This window comes from Grampus griseus, assembly GCF_964374135.1.
Source record: "Grampus griseus genome assembly, chromosome: 11".
Lineage (NCBI taxonomy): Eukaryota > Metazoa > Chordata > Mammalia > Artiodactyla > Delphinidae > Grampus > Grampus griseus.
The window spans coordinates 19,905,478-19,917,806 of NC_139005.1; the positions used below are offsets into that span (position 1 = coordinate 19,905,478).

General features: G+C 36.4%; 1 protein-coding gene across 3 annotated transcripts in view; it reads left to right on the plus strand.

The window, feature by feature from the left end:
• LOC309829726 (inositol 1,4,5-triphosphate receptor associated 2-like) overlaps positions 1 to 12,329 on the plus strand; it is a gene marked incomplete at both ends in the record, with an annotated part of 35,984 nt that overhangs the window by 18,149 nt on the left and 5,506 nt on the right. For all 3 annotated transcript variants that reach the window (XM_082665857.1, XM_082665856.1, XM_082665855.1), the window contains 4 exons: positions 1 to 141; positions 4,761 to 4,895; positions 11,074 to 11,221; positions 12,124 to 12,167. In XM_082665857.1, coding sequence (XP_082521983.1) covers positions 1 to 141; positions 4,761 to 4,895; positions 11,074 to 11,221; positions 12,124 to 12,167 — 468 coding nt within the window. The remainder of the gene's footprint in view (positions 142 to 4,760; positions 4,896 to 11,073; positions 11,222 to 12,123; positions 12,168 to 12,329) is intronic.

Consider the following 12,329-nt stretch of genomic DNA (forward strand, 5'->3'; position numbering starts at 1 on the left):
GCCGAATTTCTCAGGTTATCTTTGGGATTTAAATGCGACTGGTTCACCTTGGAGAAAAGAGTGAAGCTTGAAGAAAGATCCCGTGACTTGGCAGAAGAAAATTTGAAGAAAGAAATTACTAACTGTTTAAAACTGTTAGAGGTGAGACTCATAACATTTGGGGACTACACGTTCGGTTGTATTATTAATAAGGTTTTCAAAATTATGTAAGAGTTTACTTGTATGACTAAAACCAACACTAGGTACCAAGCCCTGCCTGACTCAAATGTGAATTAATAAGAGGTAAGAAATCAGGATCAGGCTAAGATAAAAGGCTCACCAATAGAACGGTATAAGTAATAAAACAGATAAATGTCATTTAAAGTAGTTACGTGAATCTTCTGCCATCTCTCTGTATCTTCAAATAGATTTCAGGCAGAAGAGTAATTATGCAGAAAACTGAGCAACAGGAGATAATATCAATGTTAAGCTCCAAAGAAGAGAATCAAAAGACGATTTCCATTTAATTAACTGAAAAAAGAGAACGGTGACATTTCAGTCTTGTCAGATAATGGGCAAACCTTCTGTAAGGTACACAGAAGTGTAACAACTATTATTCTTCTATTTTGTGCAGTCACCATAAATATATGGATGGGTTGGAAAATTAAGGGGGCTCATTTTGGAAAAAGAAAATAAAAATATAGAAACCATATTCTGTTTTTTTACTGTGGTTAAAAAAGCACATAATGTAAAATTTACCATATTAACCATTTTAAGTGTACACCAGTAGTGTTGAGTATATTCACGTTGTTGTGAGATAGATCTTCAGAACTTTTTCATCTTGCTTACTGAAACTCTATAGCCATTAAACTATTCCCCTTTTGCCCTTCTGTCAGCCCCTGGTAATCACCGTTCTGCTTTCTGTTTCTATGAATTTGACTACTTTAGATAGCTCATGTAAGTGGAATCATATAGTATTTGTCTTTTTGTAACTGGCTTATTTCACTTAGCATAATGTCTTCAAATTCATCCATGTTGTAGCATGTGGCAGGCTTTCCTTCCTTTAAGGCTGAATGAAATATTCCATCGTACGTATATACCACATTTTGTTTATCCATTCATTTATTGATGGACATTTGAGTTACTTCCACCTCTTGGCTATTGTGAACATTGAATATTGTTGCTATGAACATGGGTGTGCAAATATCTCTTCAAGACCCTGCTTTCAATTCTTTTAGAAATATGGCCAGATGTTGGATTGCCAGATCATATAGAGTTCTATTTTAAGTTTCTGAGGAACCACCGTACTGTTTTGCACAGTGTGTTACCATTTTAAAATCCTACTAACAGTGCACCAAGGTTCCAATTTCTCTACATCCTGGCCAACATGTTATTTTCTGTTTTCTTTTTTTTTTTAATTAATTTATTTTTGGCTGCATTCGGTATTCGTTGCTGCGTGCGGGCTTTCTCTAGTTGCAGTGAGCGGGGACTACTCTTTGTTGCGGTGCACCAGCTTCTCATTGTGGTGGCTTTTCTTTGTTGCGGAGCATGGGCTCTAGGCATGCAGGCTTCAGTAGTTGCAGCACGTGGGCTCAGTAGTTGTGGCTCGTGGGCTGTAGAGCACAGGCTCAGTCGTTGTGGCGCACGGGCTTAGTTGCTCCGTGGCATGTGGGATCTTCCCAGACCAGGGCTCGAACCCGTGTCCCCTGCATTGGCAGGCAGATTCTTAACCACTGCGCCACCAGGGAAGTCCCTATTTTCTGTTTTCTGATAGTAGCCATTTAATAGGTGCAATGTGGTATCTCACTGTGGTTTTGATTTGCATTTCTCTGTTGATTACTATTGTTGAGCATCTTTTCATATGCTTATTGGTCGTTTGTATATCATCTTTGGAAAATGTCTAAGTCCTTTGCCAATTTTAAAATAGGATATATGATTTGCAAATATTTTCTCCCATTCCATAATTTGCCTTTTCATTCTGTTGATTATGTCCTTTGATGCACAAAGGTCTGTAAGTTTGATGCAGTGCTGTTTTTCTATTTTTGCTTTTGTAACCTATGCTTTTGGTGTCATATTCAAGAAATCATTGCCAAATACAATGTCATGAAGATTTTCCCCTATGTTTTCTTCTAGAGTTATATAGTTTGGGGTCCTACATTTATGTCTTTAATCCATTTTGAGTTGATTTTTGTATATGGTGTAAAATAAGAGCCCAACTTTACTCTTTTGCAGTTTTCCAACATCATTTGTTAAAGAGACTATCCTTTCCCCATTTTGTAATCTTGGCACCCTTGTCAAAGATCATTTGACCATATATGTATAGGTTTATTTCTGGGCATGCTGTTCTGTTCTACTGGTCTGTCTTTATGCCAGAACCATACTGCTTTGGTTACTGTATCTTTGTAATGTGTTTTGAAGCCAAGACATGGGATACCTTTAGCTTTGTACTTCTTTTTCAAAATTGTTTGGCTCTTTGGGGTTCTTTGAGATTCCATATGAATTTTTCAATTTCTGAAAAAAATGCCTTTGGGATTTTGATAGAGATTACATTGAATCTGTAGATTGATTTGAATAGTGTGGACATCTTAACAAAATTAAGTCTTCCAGTCCATGAACACAGGATGCCTTCCCCTTTGTGTCTTCTTTCATTTTTTTCAGCAATGTTTTGTAGTTTTCAGTGTACAAGTCTTTCATTTCCTTGGTTAGGTTTATTCTCAACTATTTTAATTTTTTGGATGCTATTGTAAGTGGAATTATTTTCTTAATTTCCTTCTTAGGTGGTTCATTGGTAGTGCATAGAAATGCAATTGATTTTTGTGTGTTGATTTTGTATCCTACAACTTTGCTGAATTTGTTTATTAGTTCTAACAGTCTTTTTGTGGAATCTTTAGGGGTCTCTTTATGTAAGATCATGTCATCTGTGAACAAAGATAATTTTACTTCATTCTTTCCAATATGGATTTTTTGAATATATTTTTTTACTTGCCTAACTGCTCTGGATAGGACTTCCAGTACTAAGTTGCATAGAAGTGGTGAGAGTAGGCATCCTTGCCTTGTTTCTGACCTTAGAGGAAAAGCTTTCAGTCTTTCACCATTGAGTATGATTTTAGCTGTGGGTGTTCATATATGGCCTTTATTATGTTGAGGTAGTTTCCTTGTATTTCTGTTTTTTTGGATATTTTTATCATGAAAGGTGTTGAATCTTGTCAAATGCTTTTCTTATCAGTTTAGATGATCATGGGATATTTATCCTTCATTCTGTTAATGTGGTGTATTGCACTGATTGATTTTCATATGTTGAACCATCCTTGCATTCCAGGAATAAATCTCACTTGGTCATGGTGTATAATCATTTTAATGTGCTATTGAATTCAATTTGCTAGTATTTTGTTGAGGATTTTTACATCACTATTCATAATGAATATTGGTCTATAGTTTTCCTGAAATGTTGTTGTCTGGCTTTGGTATCAGGGTAATTCTGGCCTCAGAGAATGAACTTGGAAGTGTTCCCTCCTCTTCAATTTTTTGCAAGAGTTTCAGGAGGATTAGTATTAACTCTTCTTTAGCTGTTTGATAGAATTCTCTAGTGAAGCCATCTGGAACTGGACTTTTCCTCTTTGGGAGATTTTTCTTTTTATAACTGCTTCAGTCTCCTTACTAATTATTGGTCTACTCAAATTTTCCATTTCTTCATGATTAAGTTTTGGTAAGCCATATTCTGTTTGACTAACAACTAATATATGCTCTTCTCTTTCTAACTAATGGTGGTTATTTAAACTGCAGTAAGAAACTGTATGTCTGACAATGGTCATTCCAGTTGGTTAGCAACTTTCCAGTTGCAACTCATACATATCTGCCTGTTTCAAAAGTGCTGCTATTTCATTGAGCATCTACTGTGTGACAAACAATTGGCATCTATTACCTCTCATGTCACAATATTCCTGGAAAGAAGATGTAGTTGTCTCCATCTGACAGATGAAGAAAAAGCAAATCAGAAAGCTTGATATTATAACATTTGTAGAATTAAGATGCAATTTACAGTCAATGGTGCCTTATGGTTTTATTGGCAGCACTTTTCCTTTCTGATGCTATATAAAATTTATGGTATTTTAGACATGCGCAAGTATTAGAAATTTGCTCATGATCACACAGCTAATGAGCAATGGCTTGTTGGCTTCCAAATATGCTGTTCTCTTAATTCTTTCTCCACTCCAGTGAAACAGATGGCCTTCCATCAGGAAAGCCATCATCGTGGTTCAAGGGCAGAGGTTTGAGATAAATATTCATAAGGCAATGAAGGCGTAACGGCCTAACCAGCCCAATCTCACCTTGTCATCAATGGAAGAGCAAATATAGTAATCAGAGTCATATCTAATTCGAGTATATTTTTATTACTTTTCTTAAAAGTTCAAACTATGCTCTTCATATAGTGCATTCAATTCATTTATAGGCATAATTTATTTACCACTGCCAATTAATTACATCCCATCCTATTAATTGTAGAAGAAAGATATAAACACACATGAAGGAGTAGCAAATTTGGGAAGTAAAGAAGGAAGGGATCAAAAATAGTATAAAAGGCTTTGTGAATACCTGCATAGGTCTACCTCATAACCAACAAAGGTATTAATATTTCAGTATCATTCGTTATTGGTCTTTGCTGCTGCTTTTCACCTTCCACAAAGATAATAGATTCATCTGCATTTACAATATAGTCAGTGTTAGAATCACTTGCTGAATACTTGGGTTGGATACTTTTTAATACTTTACTTTCTGTGCAGTCTTTAACACCTCTTTGTGAAGATGACAGCCAAGCCCAGGAAATCATTAAGAAGCTGGAGAAAAGTGTAACATTCCTCAGTCAGTGCACAGCTCGAGTGGCCAGTAGGGCTGAGATGTTGGGAGCCATTAATCAGGTAATTTGTCTCCCTTTCTCCAGTTACAATTTAATTACTAAAAGTGGATTACATTTCTAGGAAAAAACTATATTTGATCATTTCAGAATGCTCTTGATATTTTCCTGTTTTAAAAAATGCTACAATAAATATCCTTGTTTATGCATCTTTGCACACTTATTCATAGAGAAGTCGATTTTCAAAATTTTCTTTGTGGGAAAATCTGGGGAGACTTTAAATTTTTGAATCTCTACGTAAACAAACTTGTTAAAATATATTTTCCTAAGAAGGAGACATTTCACTGTGATGATAGTTTTAGTCTGAACATTTGTTATACACTTCTAACATTCTAGTTTCTTTTTAACCCCTCGCCAGGTAGTAATATTCTTTGTTTTATTTTTATTAAAGTTACATATGTGCATAGCTTTTTTTAAAAAAGTCAAGTAGTTCTCAAAGCCTTCTTATCCCATTTCCCATGTTCCAGAGCAACAACTTTCAACTCTTTTGGTTTGTTTTTTATTAATATTCATATCTCCAAATAATATGCTTATACTGTCACCAAGTGATTCAGTTTTAGATATTTACTGGTTTCCTACTACAAAGATGAAAATTTATTTATCAATCGTTCCCCCTCACACCTTTTCACTGTCTTTCACCTTATTGTTGATCTCTCTTCTTTCCTAACCAAGCTTAAATTCCATGGTCAAACACAACATTAGCTCCCTTGCATGAACCCTCAACACTTTTCCTTCTCTTGTTTTCTTTTAATCATTAGGAAAATCTACAACTTGTTTTAAATCCATTTCTCCACCTGATTATACCTGCATAGCTGGAAAACCTCACACCTCTGTGCTGACTGAGTTCTTTTGAAATTCATCACAAACCTCAAGTGGTCCTTGGGGCTTCCCATCTTTCACACTTTCTCCTTTCTCCTCAAATCACCATCATGTCCTCCCCTCTCTCTCTGTCAAATAATGACTTTGCTTCTTAACTCAGTAAGAAAGTTGAGGCAATCAGAAGGGACCTGCCAAAATCTCTGAACCTACAAGCACCTAAACCCTTGACATTGCCTTCCTTCCTGGTACGAAAGATGAGTTGTCTCTCATCCTATCCATGGCTAACCATCCCACGTGTATATAAGATCTCATCCCTTCTAAATTACTCAGAATCTTGGGCCCCAATTCTCCCTGCATTCTTCCATCTCCAGTTTTTCCCCACGCTACTGAATCATTCCCATCAACACACAAATACGTTGTTTTTAAGACAGGAAAAATAACACTAAACAAACAAAACAATCTTTCACTCTTTCTCCACCACCCTGTTTCTCTGTTCCCATTTTAAGCAAATCTCCTCAACAGAATTGTGCTGTTTCCAATTTCTCTCCTCCCAGTCTCTCTGAAACATATTCTAGTCAGCCTTAACCTACTAATTTTCCTTAACCTGTCTGCTACATTCAACACGGCTGAGCTCTTCCTCCTCCTGGAAACACTCTCCTCCTTGGTTTCCAGGTACCACAGTCCCCTGGTCCTTCTCTCTACGTCATGGAGCAATCCCTTCCAGACTCCTTTACGGGTCCCACCCTTTCTCCCAGCCCTCTTAATCTTGATGGGCCCCAGGGCTTCACCTGTGCACGTCTGATTTCCATCGTCACTCAATCCCCATACTATCCTATGTAGTCAACTAATGACTCCCTAATTCACACACTTATCCCAAACCTCTGCCATGAGTTTCAGACTAGAACCTGCTACTGTTGATGTAGATTGGAAGTTTGATAAACAATTTAAGCTTAACACATCCAAAAATACACTTCTGACAGTCCCTCCAAAAACTGTTCCACACATAGTCTCCTTACCTCAGTAAAGGGCAACTCTGTCCTTCCAGCTGCTGGGGCTGGAAAACCTTGGGGATAATTCTCAACACATTTCTCTCACACTCCACATCTAATCCTATGGACAATCCTATTTACTTTACCATCAGAACATGTCTGGAATTCAACCACTCATTTCCCTCTCCACAGCTACCACCTTAATCTAAGCCACCATTCTATTTTTTTTCCCAGATTACTACAATATCTTCCTACATTGTCTTCTTGTCTCCATCTAAATCCAATCCCCACCCCACCCCCATAGTCGCTTCTCAATAAAACAGCCAGAATAATCCTTTTAAAACTTAAGCCAGGTCATGCTACTCTTCTTTTTTTCATGTTACTTATTGGTTCACAGCCCTCAAGTGGCTCCTCATTTTTTTCAGAATAAAAGCCAAAGTCCTTATGATGGCTTAGAAAGATCTACATGATTCCCCTGCCTTCTTACCCCTTGGGCTTTATTTTCTGTGACTGTCTTCCTGGGTTATTGCACGCCAGCCACACGGGACTCGTTTCTGTTCATCATGCTGCCAACTCAGGCCCCCAGTCCTAGCTGTTCCCTATGCCTAGAATATTTTTCCTCTAGGCGTCCACATGTCTTAGCCCTCACCTTCTCCAAGTCTTGTTCAACTGTCACCTTCATAGAATAGCCCAGCTGACCACCTGAGCTCCCTTGTAAAATTTCAACCCCTTCCACTCCAGAGCTTCTCATCCTCCCTTTCCCTGTCTTTTTTCATAATGCTGATCACATTTTAGCATACTATTATGTTTTACTGACGTCTTATTTGTTGTCTACCTCCTCCCACTAGAATATAAGCTCCATGAAGGCAGGAATATGTGTCTGTATGGCTCACTGCTTGTCTCCTCAATGCCTAAAATGTGCATAGCAAGTACTCAAAAAGTTTTTGTTAAATGAGGGAGTATACGACACCAAAAGCAATGGCAAAAGAATAGATAAATTGGACTTCTTCAAAATTAAAAACTTTTGTGTATCAAAGGACATTATCAAGAAAGTGAAAAGATAATCTACAGAATGGAAGAAAATATTTGAAGATCATATATCTGATAAGGGCCTAGTATCCAGAATATATAAAGAACGCTTGCAGCTTGACAGAAAGAGAAACAACCCAATTAAAAAAATGCAAATAAGACTTGAATAGGCATTTCCCTAAAGAAGATATACAAATGGCCAATAAGCACATGAAAAGATGCTTAATTATTAGGGAAATGAAAATCAAAACCATAATGATATACCTCTTCACACCCACTAGGATAGCTATAATAATAGAAAAAGAAAGGAAGGAAGAAGGAAAATAACTAGTGTTGACAAGGATGTGGGGAAATTACAATATTATTATCATATTATTAATATATTATTTAACTATTAAAAGGAATGAAGTGTTAATACATGCTACAGTGTAGATGAATCTGGAAGAATTTATGCAAACTATAGGTGCTAGACACTAAGGTCACATATTGTATAATTCTATTTATGTATAGTATCTAGAATGGGTAAATCTTTAGAGAAAGGTAGAAGATTGGTATTGGCTAGGTTTTGGTGGGGAGGGGTGAGTGGGGAGTAATTGCTTAGTGGGTGTGGGGGTTTACTTTGGGGTGATAAAAATGTTTTGGAACTAGATAGAAGTGGTGGTTGCACAACATTGTGAATGTACTAAATGTCACTGAATTGTTCACTTTAAAATAGTAAATTTTATATTGTGAATTACACATCAATATAAAAAAAAAGAAAAAATACAATGAATGTATTTTGTCAGGTTCCAATTCAAACAAAACTGTAAATAGATGTTTTTGAGGCAATTGGGGAAATTTGAATATGGATTAGATGATAAGATGTTTCTGTTAATGTTGTTAGACGTGATCATGGCATTGTGGTTATTTAAGACAACACACTCCTATATATATATATATTTTTAGATACTTACTGAAATGTTTATGAGTAAAACCACATGATGTCCATCACCTGTACTTAAAAAGAAATAGCATTCAAAACTTGAGATGAAACTCATATAGCAAAATGTTAGTGGTTCTTGAAACTGGTTAATAGATATGTGTGGGCTTATTGTCTACTTTTTGTGTCTGTTGAAATTATCGTAATAAAAAGTTTTAATTAAAAAAAGTGGATGAATAATATTAAATCTATATTATCTGTAAACATTATTATGCCCGTGTAAATTCTATTCATAGCAGAGACAGTAGTCTGTTATGATGTCTTTTCCTTCTTTGCACAATGTTCATGTTCTTCGTGGAGTTAATCATTTTCCTTTGCCATGATTGTTATGCTTAGTTTTCTATTTACTTATCTCTAATTTATTCTTAGCCTCTCCCAGGGAGTCTAGATCTCACAATACATTCAGACTCATCAGGTATTCTGCCAATTGCTTCACTGAGATGTTGCTTCCAGAGATTTTTGACCTGTAAGTCTGTTCTTCAGGCTCAACACAAAAGTCTTAGGAATTCTTAAATGAAGATTTCTTTCACTTCTTTCTTGAGTTGAATCCCATTTCCTGAATCCCATACCTCCTTCTTTGCTGGCTTACTTTTTTATTTTGGTGGAACATCTCACGCGTTTTTCTGAGGGAAAGAATGCCTGGGAGGTAAACTTTTTAAAATGTTATATAACTGAAAATGGCTTTATTCTTTATGTCTTTACGGTAGCTGGGTGAAGGATTCTAGATTAGAAATCATTTCCTTCATAATTTTTCATCTTCTTCTTAGCTTCTGGAGTTGCTATCAAACTTTGATGCCATTCTGACCCCTGAACTTTTGTTTAAAACCCCTTTTTACTTTCCAGAAGCTTTTAGGATATCCTCTTACCCCTACTGTCCTTCCTTGGCATGGGTTTATTTTCAACCACTGTTTTAGGTCCTAAACTGGAAAGTTATTTCTTGAGTTCAGAGATTTTCTTGAACTGTTTCCTTTTCTACATTTGATGGAATTTTTCTACATTTTCTATACTTCTTGAATTCCTTTCCCCTGAACTGGTCCTTTCTTGTCTGTTTTCTACATTTTTGTCATTTTGATCTAGTTTCAGAGAAATTTCCTTAACCTTATCTTGAAACTCTTAAGTTACATATTTTTTTAATCATATTTTTAATTTCCAGACTTTTAAAATTCTCAGAATGTTGCTTTTTAATATCTTGTTCTTATTTCATAGATGCAATACTTATTCTTACTTTTCTGAAGATATTGATAGTTTCATTGAAATTTTAGTTTTTTTCTTTTTGTTTTGATTTCCTTTTCTCAGGCTAGAGGCTTTCCTCTGACTAGTGATGACCCACTATACAGCTGACTGGGAGCTCTGTATATGTTGGGTGGGGACGTTTCTTTTTGGCTCTGAGCTTCACACAAGCTAGGTTGTGTCACTGGGGTACTCTTGACGTTGGTAGTTTTAAGACTGTCATCTTGCAATGTTAGATTCCTCAGAGAAAAGTCTTCCAACTGCCAGTCTTGAGAGTATAAGCTTGGCTACAAGTGTTTGATAGTTGGAAGAATAAGGCTCCATATCTCTAGATTCAATATATATATAGACTTTTGCTTAAATCTATTCTTTTCTGTATGATTCACTCACCATCAACTATTTGTTACCGCTCAATCCACAGACACTCTGGTTAACTCTCTCTAGATAGCCAGCTTTTGTAGTCTTTCACCAAAGTGGTAGAGGGGCTCAGCTGACCTGAGTAAGGGAGGGGATCTGTGGATCTAATCACTTTTTACAGATTTTCAACCATTTCTTCTGTTCTATCTCCAAGCTTAATTCCAAAGGCACCACTAATTCCTGAGCATTTGCAGCTTTCTGTGGTATAACCCACGTGGCTTCTAGGCTTTTCTTACTGCTTTTTTAAGGGTTCAGCTTTTCAGGTCTTAGACATTTACCACCGGCCCTTCTACTTGGCAGGTGTTCAAAAATTTGTTATATCCTCTTCCGTTCTATTTACCCTTGTCTATTCATGCCTTAAAAAAAATCCCTTGTCATTTTTGTAGGATTTAAGGATGGAGTGAAGGTAAGTGCATGTGTCTCATTCACTGTCTTTTAACTGGGTATCAAGAATAGTATTTTCAATGTAAATTTGCTCTTTTTTTTTTTTTTTTTTTCCGGTACGCGGGCCTCTCACTGTCGTGGCCTCTCCCGTTGCGGAGCACAGGTTCTGGACACGCAGGCTCAGCGGCCATGGCTCATGGGCCCAGCCGCTCCGCGGCATGTGGGATCTTCCCGGACCAGGGCACGAACCCGTGTTCCCTGCATTGGCAGGCAGACTCTCAACCACTGCGCCAGCAGGGAAGCCCTAAATTTGTTCTTTTTTTTTTTCCTGCTAGGAAAGCCGGGTTAGTAAAGCCGTCGAAGTGATGATTCAGCATGTAGAAAATCTGAAGAGAATGTATGCCAAAGAACATGCTGAATTAGAAGAACTAAAACAGGTTCTTTTGCAAAATGAAAGGACTTTTAACCCTCTTGAAGATGAAGGTAATAAAAGTTTAAGATAATTGTATCAGTTATGTCTTTCTAACTTTCTTCTTTTTCATTCTCTCTCTTACTAATTCTTATTATATAATGTCCTTAGTATAAGACCCTTATGTTAAGATTATATTAGAAGGATATGATATATAGAATATAAGAAATGACTCATTCCTGTTATTTATATAGCCCAGAGTAAGATGTCAGTTAGAAAACAAATTAGGAGACAAGATGGATTTTATGGTAGACACCAAGATTTCATTAAAGTGATGACATGAGCGAATATAACTCCAACTCATTGAGTTGACCCCAGTGTTGTCTTACTTAGGATATGTTAGAATTGGCTTTTTCTCCACACATAAAGCAAGGCACAGTAGCATAAATGAACCACTCTTATCAACAATGGTTTTGTATCCCTCGAACAAGGAAGGACTGTGACAGGGTAAGCTGATCAATAGATTGGAAAATAGGGAGACATCTGAGACCATGGAGAATATCTTAACAGAAGGCTTATATGAACCTTATAGTTTTATTTTAAATAGACAGTATGAATGTCTATAGGCAGAATTTTCATTTTAATGATTCTGTTCCCTCTTCTTGAAAAGTAATAACATGTGATGATCTTCTGATCTGTAATTTTGGACTCATTGATTCAGCAGACATTCATTTAGTGCCCTCTCTGCTAGGCAGGCATGGTGGACATTGGCAGTGACACAGGACTGTATTCCATTGGTTCAGATTACTAACGTTGTGAATCACCAAATAAATTATAACCAGATATTTATATTGCTCAGTAGTCTCTAGGGTCTTAAATATTTTCCAACCATTGCTTTTCTTTGTAAAGAATTAAGACCGTTGCGTTAAATTGCACATGTAATTCCAAAAATACACAAATGTGTTTTCCCTTTCAGGTGACTGCCAAATTAAAAAACGTTCAGCTTCTCTAAACTCTAAGGTAACAAATGTCTATCATATGTTATAGCTGAGATGGTTTTAAAATATTACTTGAAGCAACATGACTTTAAATCGTAAAACAACAGTGATTTTAATTCATATATATGTGTTATGTATATATACATGTGTGTTTATATATGTACGCTTTTGTACTTCTTGCAAT